Here is a 10,626-nt window from a genome sequence, read left to right on the forward strand (position 1 = left end):
GACTGAAATTGAGGGCTATCCTCAGTGATTTCCCGATAATTAAATAAAGGGTAAACAAAATAAAGCCTATTTATAAAAGAACCTCTTACTATAATGAGGTCCCTCTCACATCAACTTGAGACGCACTTAGTTTTCGTTTTCAGTAGCCTAATTATCGTAGTCATTTCTACTCCAGCGACAGTTTATTGCAAACAAATAAATGCATTTTAACCTTTTGTTTAAATGCAGTCTTTGATTTTAACCTTTCCGAATGGGTTTTAGGCCTACTGTCATTGGTCTATTCATAACTAGCCGTTTGTTGTTTACTTCAGTCACGTGCTCTGTTGGTAATAAATGTGGTCATATGACTGACTGACTGCACTTGCCTCAGCACTATTTCCGTATTCTTCACGTTCAGGGAGTAGTCCAGAGGAACTTAAATCATGCTTTTTAGCCGTCTGTGTAAATCGAGCGAATTACTTCTAAATAAGAAACGCATTTTGTTGTTCTTTTTCACAGCTGTCAATGCTGTTTCAGTTACTGCAGTCTGGCCAATGCCCCAGAAGATAAGCAGTTCAATTGAGCGATACTGTGTCAGGCCACAGTCTTTCATATTTCAGTATACAAATGTTTCGATAGCACAACCAGGTTGTTCAATTCTCGACGCTGCTTTTGTGAGATACTTCAAGCTCATCTTCCCCGACCTCCTCAGAGATCCAGGTATGCTTTATATCAACTGAAATTAAAACAAGTCAGTGGAAGTTCATGTGTTGTCTCATGAATATGAACCCGCTTTATTTTACTGATCTGTGGATCAGGAAGTGGAAATGTAGCTTAATTAGGTTTACTTTTTACAAAGCTATACCTTTAGCTCACCATTACAGTCTAGCTACTAGCAAGTTGCCAACGTTTTGTGACATCAAAACAGGGCCACCTGCCAAAAAAGGTTGGGAACCCCTGCTCTAGCCAAACATGAGAAGTAAGAGCCAGCAAACATTCCATGTTCCAAACATAGGCTTTTGAGTTAGGACATTTGGGAAGGGTTTCATTCACATGCTTGAGGATGCACTGATCCAGCTGCAAATGTATGTGATGTCATAATATGTCCAAATATAAACAGTTTTTTAAATGTCTGCTGTGGTCTGCAGGTAAAAGACAAATCTATTATGCCAGGCCCATGGCAAAGCCCTTTACAGTCTGGGTGGGAGTATCTGAGGGTGACTGCAACGGCTATCCCAGCGAAAGCTCCAAAGAGAGCTGTGAGTACTGCTGTGCGTCTTCCTGCCACCTTGTCATCATGTGTCTTCTCTCTGTGTGCCTTGTGGACAGATAAAATACTATTAGCACAACCATGAACAAACACTCCACTTTGTCTCTGTCATGGGCTGTTATCAGTCTGTGGGAGTGTGGATTAGGTGTCCGTGTGTGGTGTGACCTTGGCTAACTGTTTTGTATTACAGATAGGCTGAGTGTGTCATCTGGACAGGCACTTCTGAGGGCAGAGAGTGTATGGGGAGCACTGAGAGGTATGGCAGGCATGTGTTTGTGTTTGTTCTAATAAATAAAACTATATTAGTCCTTTATCTATGGCTATAATTAACTATTATGTTAGGCAATAGGCTCAATACAACCCAGTACATAGCTTTGATTTACTTACAACTAAAGTTGTTCTACACAATTTAGTGTTGCTGATTTTGTCTGTTGATCACTTGTTTATTTCAGGTTTGGAATCTCTCAGTCAGTTAGTGTACCAGGATGGTTATGGGGCTGTAAGTACTGATTTTGATATCTTCATTGCAAGTAAATTTGTGACATAAAAATCATTTTTTGCTTGCTTAGTATGACATTTTTTTCTTAAATATTGTAGTTTACAATGTTGTTGCTTGTCTGTCACAGTATTACATCAACCAAACTGAAATTGAGGACTTTCCAAGGTTTCCATTTCGAGGACTTTTATTGGACACCTCTCGACACTACCTACCCATAAATGCCATCTTGGAAACTCTGGTAATAAAACCACATGCAAGCAAGGAAGTTGGGGGCAAACGCTGGCAGGTTCTGCTGACATGTTTTCTCCCTGAAAAATGGTTTCAGTGGTGTTTTTACTCATCCTGTCCCACACTTGTGCACATTGACTTTGTCCTTTAATTGCCGTGTGTTAACAGCAGTATCAATAGTACATACTCAGATATGTAGGTGAGGTGAAGCTGGAAGGTGGATATCAATTACAGTTCTACTTACTGCTCAGTAATTGACCTATTTAACCTAGATCAATCATTTTAGACCAGACAACTGTTAACATGTCACAAATAACTTTTTTCTAGGATGCCATGGCTTACACCAAGCTCAATGTGTTTCACTGGCACATTGTGGATGACCCATCCTTCCCATATCAAAGCAAATCCTATCCTGATCTGAGTAACAAGGTAAAGTCTACCTCAGGACTGACATGTAGGGTATTACTGTGCACTGGGTACCTCCACATACCACTTTAATAATAATCAAATATTATTAATAAATATAATAATAATAATAATAATACATTTTATTTAAAACACCTTTCAGGACACCCAAAGTCGCTTGACAGATAAAACAAATAGAAGAAGACTTTACTGTCTTTACTCTGTACTTTATTCCAGAGTGGATGTCTTGCTCTTGGCAGTATCTGCTTGGCAACTGTACAGCAAAAATACTTAAAATGAAAGTAGGTGAAGTGGTACCTCCAGCTGGAGACTGAGCTGAATAGCTATTGAAGTGACTACAAGAATCAAGCCAGGGGTTATTCATATCTATTCATCTATTCATGGGAAAATCAGAGGCAGCTTTGAGTTGCACTATTCCAACAGAAACTACCAAGGGCAGATTTAATTTTTCATGTAAATTGAGACACTACAAAAGACGGTGGTACTTTAAAAAGTAATTGTACTGACATTAGGTAGCAGAATGACATCAGTTAGACTCGCATGGAAAAACTGAGGCTGTTTCATCTAACCTGAGTAGTCATGGCAACATGAAGCTACAAAATAACAAGCCCAGTTCTTTATTGTTTGTGCAAGAAATCTGGCCTGTGAGAAGCACTGTATGGCATAACATACAGTCCTATGTATGAGTAAGTCTCGTCAAGTAACATGTCATGTCAGCATATGGATATGGTGTGTTCAAGCTTGATCTTGCCATTTTTGTGTTCTAAAGCAAGCTGACACCACAGTAGTGCTCAGGGCATTCTTTAATGAGTATGATTCAAATGAACAGATGCCTATTTATACAAAGCATGCATGGGCCTGCAACTCATCTTGGCTATTTGTTTTCATCTGGCCGTACGCCAATAATCAAACATTTTTTTACCAGTATTTTTGTCAGATTCAGCAAATTGCTTCTCATGGTTCTCTTGATGTCTGTTGTGTGTCCCCCTCCCCCCCTTCCCAAACAAATCCCAACAAAAAAAAAACAACTTTTGGTCTAGGGGGCATTCCACCCGATGACCCACGTGTACACGCAGACGGACGTGAAGCGAGTGATCGAGCATGCCAGGCTACGGGGAATCCGCGTGGTGCCCGAGTTTGACTCCCCTGGGCACACTCAGTCCTGGGGGAAAGGTACGTCATATACCTGGACATCCCACCACCGCACCTGCTCTGCACACCTGCCCTCCGAGCACGCAGCCTGCCTCACAGGCTCAGATTCTACCAAAGATTCTAGAGCTCTGTTCTAGAATCTTTGGTTTCTACTGGGATTGACCATTTGTGTGTTTTCTGTTCCCTTGTACATTTCTATGATTAATTTCTTGAAGAAACTGCAGGTTTAGGAGGAAAATGTCAGGTGCTACCCAGTGCTTTTGCTTCTCTCTCCCAGGAAAGCCTGACCTCTTGACCCCTTGTTACCGTGGCGATGTCCCCTCAGGGACTTTTGGGCCTGTGAACCCCATTCTGGCCTCCAGTTACTCATTCATGGCCAAGCTGCTTAAGGAAGTGACATCAGTCTTTCCTGACTCCTTCCTGCATCTAGGAGGGGATGAAGTTAATTTCAGCTGCTGGTAATAAGTCACTTCCTGTGTGTGTGTTCTTGACAAGCCATTGATTTCAATATATTTGCACTTGACACATTTAATTAGGCCTAATGTACAAATGATATATTGAGTTCGGCGGCGATATAGGTAGCGGGAAGCTGTGTCAAGGCGGCGACTCTGCGGTGATGTAAAATTGAATAAACTGATCACATGCAACCAGTGTTAAATTCTGATCCATCCATTAATGAACCTACATTTTATTAATTAACTTCGGTCTGACTCCGCCCACTTTCTGCATCTGACTTTGCTCTGGCCACAGTGCACATGCACTGTCGGCAAAATATGCTGTCAAACTTGCACCCGTTGTGTCAAATCTTCATCGATTTTGTTTGGCTATTTGGTTTGGTGTGTTTGGTGGTTGTGATTGGTTTCCTGGGTTTTTGATGATTCGGAAATAAGCTGGAATAGATGGATTGTTACACAGACCTGCGAAGCAAATTCTATTAGTCTAATTGTATTAGTAAGTTATCAAGAATATTAAACGAAGTATAGCGTAATTTAAAGTACATAACATGAAAAGGGAACATATTCACGGAGAAAAGCATGCAGAAATATTCACTTAAAAGGCTTGTGTCATTCACCAGACAAAACAATGCAAATCTGCTTCTTTGTTCTACAGGAGGTCTAACCCAGACGTGAGGGCCTTCATGAAGAAGATGGGCTTTGGCACGGACTTCACCAAACTGGAGGCACTCTATGTAGAAAAGTAAGAACAGTGTCTTATTTCAGATGCTACATACTACTGATTTGACTCAGTCATGTAAGCTTGGATGAACAAGAAACACTTAGTAAACTATAAAACGCAGTTGTTTTGAATTGATGGAAACGTGGAACGAATGATGGAAATGTTTGAATTGACCGGGAAAGTGATCAGTGTTCAGCGTTTCCTGCTTAAATGACCCGTCTACATTGACGGACACAACCAGAGGGAGCCATAGGCAGGACTGGCTTCGTTAAAAGGTTGCATGAGGAAACTCCTGCAGTTCCACAGTGTCCGGTGAGTGTTTGTAACATAGACACTCCCTAGTGTAGGTTAGGTTCTTATTTCTAGGGTTGATATTGAGGTTGTTATTCATAGCTACTTGATGCCAAGGGTTTCAGTGTTAAATATCTGTGCACACAGGAAGCATACGGTGGTGGATTCATGTTTGTTTGTCTCTTATCCACTTCCTCAGCATGGTAAGCATCACCTCCGCACTCAACAGGACCTCCATTGTGTGGCAGGATGTGTTTGACTACCACGAGAAAGTAAGTGGACACCTGACTGCATTACACAACACTGCCTCAATGATGTTAGCTAGCCTGACTGCATTACACAACAATGCCTCAATGGTGTTAGCTAACTTTTGTTGTTGTTTGTTTTGCTTGTTGCACCAGCTGTCCTTTCTATAGCACACACACGGTCTGTAAACACCCCCCCCCCTTACTCACACACTCATTTACTGTCTCTCTCTATTAACTCATACACTCTCCCACTCTTGCATCAGCTTCCCTTCCAACACACATTTTTTCTATCTATCTCTCTCTCTATCTCTATCTCTATCTCTATCCTCCACACACACACCTGTACTCGTCTGATGGTAAAGAGGTGCCTGTGTTACAGCACAGCCGTAACTATGTGGTGGAGGTGTGGAAGATGGAGGGTTACCAGTGTAAGATGCGTAAGGTGACCAAGGCTGGCCTGAAGGCTATCCTCGCAGCGCCCTGGTACTTGGACCTTCCTGGACCTACCCACGAATGGGCCCGCTACTACAATGTCCGGCCCCTTGCCTTCAGGGGTCAGAGCCCACATAGAGTGACCTGTGCTGTGCTGTGCTGTGCTGTGCTGTGCTGTGTTGTGTTGTGTGTGTGTGTGCGTGTGCGCGTGCGCGTGTGCGGTATGCAGCGGAGACGGTTTTTAAGGTTAACACTGTTCAAATGGAAAGCTGCGGGGAGCTGTCAAAAACACTATCTGACTATCTTGATTCCAATCATCAATCATAATGCATTGCACCACCGCCTTGGGATTTCTCTTTGCTATTGTAGTGATGTATATCACCACTAGATGGCGTCGAAGACCACAATGCTTCAGTGTTTGGCATGATATTAGGCCTATTAGCAGCTCATGCACATGTACTTGAGACAGAAAATGCTTGGAAATATGAACACTTAAAAATATGTTAAAATAGAATACATCATCCAGTTGACACTGCAAAATCGGTAAAATAAATATGTATTAGATACAGGGGTTTTCAACTGATTGTGAACCAGGGACAACCATTCTGACTAATTACGCAACCCCAGGACCACCACTGAATAAAAATACTGATTCCCACATTGCAGCTACATTACTGAATCCATGGTCATGGACCACTTGCAAAGTCCTCACGGACCACAAGTGGGCCGCAGACCACTGATTAAAAACCCCTGAGATATGGAATCAAAACCCCTACATGCTACACATGTTAATGCAACAATTTTAATCGATTAGTTAGATTAAATTAAATTAATCAGCAACTATTTTGGTAATCGGTTAATTGGTCTGTGACATTTTTCAATGAAAACTCTCTGATTGCAGCTTCTTAAACTTGAATATGTGCTGCTTCACCTACTCCTTTTATGACAGTAAACCAAATATCTTTGACGTGGACAAAATGAGGCATTTTAGGGACATATTCTTGGGCTTTGGGAAACACTGATTGGCAATTTCTCAAAATTTTCAGACCTTTTATTGATCAAACAACAAAACTATTAATTGAGAAAATAATGCACACATTATTTGACCATGAAAATCATCATTAGCTGTAGCCCTAATTGTTATTAGATAGGCACAACTACTATAACAACAGCTACATTTTAAGTTGTTTTAAACCAGGTCTATGCTCAAACAGACAGACAGACAACGGGGGGGGGTTGATGGCAGCAGTGGTGGTCTTGGTGCTGGCGGTGACGGCTTGTCTTGTCCCTGCTGTTCTTTGTGCCTCTGGCCAGATCCCTACGGACACGGTTCTGGAGATCTGGAAGGGCCTTCCCCCGGCTTACGCGCAGGAGCTGAGCCGCATCACAGGGGCCGGCCACAGGGTCCTGCTGTCCGCCCCCTTTTACATCAACCACATCCGCTACGGGCAGGACTGGCGCGACTCTTACCTCGTGAAACCACTGAACTTCTCTGGTGTGTGGAGCGAGGTGTTAGTCTCCACTGATATTGATACTTACAGCCACTTTAGGTGTTATTGACTGCTCTCTCTAGTGTGTTGTCCCCCTAGTGGACTATTGATGGATAGCTACAGTGTTAAAACAACATATTATTTATTCATTTAGGATTGTAGGATGGTTAATCTATAGAGTGTTTTAAGAATGAATTAAGAAACTGTTTTGGAGGTGGAATGAGTGTAAAAATGAATGTCAATGCCACTCTACTAATTCAGTTTGCTTCCCAGTAAGGACCCTAATTTATTGGGCAAAGTGCAAAGTCTAAATTCTAACTCAAGGCAATTTCATAACTAGGCAAAATCGGTTTGCAAATGTCTTACCATCAGAAGTGCAAATATTGGAGGGTCAGTACAATGCTCCCACATGTCACACGATTACTTTAGTTCATGTACAAAGCACTTTGCTTGTTGCCTGACTTTCTGTGCACATTACCCCTAGGGCTTTTCGGTGTGTGTAAGCATGAGTTTGAGTTTGCTGTGAGTTTGCTGTGTTACTATGGACTGCCATTCTCAAAGGAGTACAAATCAGTAGAGGCTTCACAATGCCAAGTTACTATCTCAATATATGGCATTTTTGTACCATAATTAGTAATATTATATTGTAAGTCACCTCATTATAGTATTATTCACTTACATTTTTTGGCTGAAAATGAGGTCTGTAAAATTTGTGAGATTTCATCTTTCTTAATCAACCGTTCATCAGACTGTTGTCAGCATCATTGCTCAGGTTGTAGCCTGAGCTCTCAAGTGGCATACAGTAAGACCAGTACGGCTTTTCTAACGTTGTTTCTCTGTCCATGCACTGGTTGTTTCTGCCTTAGGTACGGAGGAGCAGAAGCGGCTGGTGATTGGTGGAGAGGTGTGCATGTGGGGGGAATATGTGGATGCCACCAACCTTAGTCCCCGTCTGTGGTAGGAGAAAATAAACAACTAAATATCATCTACACCACAACCTTTTGTACTGCATGCTTCTTTAAAGCAAGCAACACCAAAGCACTTCCTCTGTCGCACGCACGCTATTTGTTTATCCAGCACCAGCTTTGCAAATAACAATGTCACAGGCAAGGTAGAATATGTTGCATGATTGTATGAACGTATGATGTATTGCAACATCAGATGCAAGTCAAATTTGTAGTTTCTTAAGTCCCATTCCATCGAACTACAGATCCGCTACCCGATCTGGCAAACTTGTATAGTGCGGTTATAGCCGATAAAGGGCCGCGAAGCGAATGCAGAAGTGGCGTTCACCCTGTTACGAGTTGATGAACCACTGAAACGATTTTGGAAACATTATTTTAAGGTACAAAAAAATATTTGGTGTTGCTTTAAAGGCTTGAAGAACATGCCAATCATATGCATATGTGTGCTATATGTGTGCGTGTGTGTATGTATCTGTGTATATAGGTGTTTGGTATAAATGTGCGTGTGTGTGTGTGTGTGTGTGTTTAGGCCCAGAGGCTGTGCTGCTGCAGAGCGTCTGTGGAGTGACGAGGAGCAGACCTCTAGTGTGGACGCGGCGTTTCCTCGCTTGACAGACTTCCGCTGTCGCCTCCTGAGGTACTGCACCATCAATACAATCTAGTAGTAGTGTCACACAGAAATGTTTTACTTCAAAAATGCTTCAATTAAAATAGTTATTGCTCTTTAATGCAATATTAATAATACAATGCACTCTGCCCTAGGATGTCCCAGTGATTTGCTCTTTTTTCTTCTAAGCCATCATCCATTCAATGTAATGAACACTCTTAAAACGAATATGTTGAAAACAACACAACTTGCATTGTTTTTAACACATCTCTGTGTCTAGATAGGGACAACACAGTTTGTGTTGTTTCCAACACATTCGTTGTAAGAGTGTACTCGGTTCTCTCTTGCTTGTTTGCCTTTTTCCTCACTCTCTTTCTGTCTTTTATTTGATCTTTCTCACACTGTTGTTCTGTCTCCCTTGCTCTCTCTCTCTAGGCGTGGTATTCGTGCAGAGCCCCTGTTTGTGGGCCACTGTCAGCAAGAGTACCAGGGCTTGTGAGAAGCTGCATGAGAAGATACTTTTGATGCACTGGTGTACAAACCTAAAGGGGACTTTAAAGGGATTTAACACGAGTTGTGAAATGAAATTATTTTTTTTGTTTGACTGTGGATTGAATATTGATTATAATAGTTGTTTAATGGTTCTCTGCCAATTTAACCCCAATCAATAAACTATATCAGCTGTTCCTTCAGAGATCAGCGTTCTGGAAAACCTGGGCATTCCTTAAGCTGACAATGAACTACTAGACTACCTATCAGAGCTCCCCAAAACGGTTAACAAGGGCATCTGAAAGGGCTGTTATGTTCAGGATGATAATGATGCTCAAATGGCAGCTTATGAATGAAAGTACTTTGATTAGCTTTTTGGCTGCAGCTTTAGTACTTCAGAGATGTGGGTTGGAGGACAGTTGGGTTGACTGCTCTTTGTTTTTATTGGTGTAAGCAGTGACTTTTTTTATTTTTTATAAAAAAAAAAAAGCCTTTTAATGCCTTTCTCCAAAGAACGAGATCACAAGTCTTTGGATGTTTCCTGTGTTTGCACTATGTTATGATTGAGTGAAGTTTACTGTGTTTGCACTATGTTTGAGTGTAGTGAAATGCACTATGTTATGATTGAGTGTAGTGAAAGGATCTATCAGCTAATTGCTCTGTGATCACCCAAATCATTCCAGGACTCGCTCACTTCAGCTGCCTCACAGTCATCTTTCCACTAATCAGTACCTGTACAGTCATCGAGACGGATTGCCGACCGGCACGCTCCTGTGTAAGAATGTCCACGTTTAATTAAACACACACACACACACACCCTGGCTGCCAGGCCAATCCTGTCTCACTAGACGCATCACTCATGCCCGATCCTATTATCTCCCTGGGGTTTTATACCTGAGCACCACAGACAAAGCGTCATGGACATCAAGATGATACGGCCCCGACCAAGATAAACCTGAAGGTTCAGGCCTCTCTTACATGGCCAGCACAGCGATGCACTTAATTAAACTAATGAGTTGATTTGTCTTTGAGCACTGCAGTGAAGTCAAGTCCTAAATAACAGCATTTTAAAATATTGCCGTTATTTTGAATGTGCTTGAATTCATTTGAAGAAACTAATATTTGTTTGCTGAAAAAGTTTTTTTTTTTAATTTGATTTATTATATTAATTTATTATTTGATTTTAGTTATTTAATGCATTTTCTGTGAAACTAAACTAATAAATGTACATATTGCACCATTGAATGCTGCCTAACATGGTCCTGCTTGTCTACAGCACAAATCACAGACAGATCCATGATGTGTCCATTCAGCAACCTGTTCTTAGTCACAATGGAAGGCCTTGTTCAGCAGTTACACAGGCCTTTAACTCCA

At 41.6% G+C, this 10,626-nt stretch overlaps 1 protein-coding gene across 3 annotated transcripts; it reads left to right on the forward strand.

Moving 5' to 3' along the window:
* Positions 1-344: 344 nt before the first annotated feature.
* Positions 345-10,497, forward strand: hexa (hexosaminidase A (alpha polypeptide)). Of its 3 annotated transcripts, XR_007195046.1 has the most exons (15): positions 350-699; positions 1,128-1,238; positions 1,440-1,505; positions 1,702-1,748; positions 1,876-1,986; positions 2,304-2,405; positions 3,443-3,575; positions 3,832-4,012; positions 4,665-4,751; positions 5,221-5,293; positions 5,649-5,823; positions 7,016-7,196; positions 8,058-8,148; positions 8,686-8,793; positions 9,199-9,220. XR_007195046.1 is itself a non-coding variant. In XM_048256980.1 (14 exons), exons 1-14 carry the CDS (start codon positions 423-425, stop codon positions 9,260-9,262), a joined length of 1,632 nt encoding a protein of 543 aa, XP_048112937.1. In that variant the 5' UTR covers positions 351-422; the 3' UTR covers positions 9,263-10,497. The 3 variants fall into 3 exon arrangements, 2 of the variants coding, with proteins under 2 accessions (XP_048112938.1, XP_048112937.1); XM_048256980.1 differs by lacking the exon at positions 5,649-5,823 and having other exon boundaries at positions 351-699; positions 9,199-10,497; XM_048256981.1 differs by lacking the exons at positions 7,016-7,196; positions 8,058-8,148; positions 8,686-8,793; positions 9,199-9,220 and having other exon boundaries at positions 345-699; positions 5,649-6,920.
* Positions 10,498-10,626: the final 129 nt, after the last annotated feature.

Source organism: Alosa alosa, chromosome 11 (assembly GCF_017589495.1).
Source record: "Alosa alosa isolate M-15738 ecotype Scorff River chromosome 11, AALO_Geno_1.1, whole genome shotgun sequence".
Lineage (NCBI taxonomy): Eukaryota > Metazoa > Chordata > Actinopteri > Clupeiformes > Clupeidae > Alosa > Alosa alosa.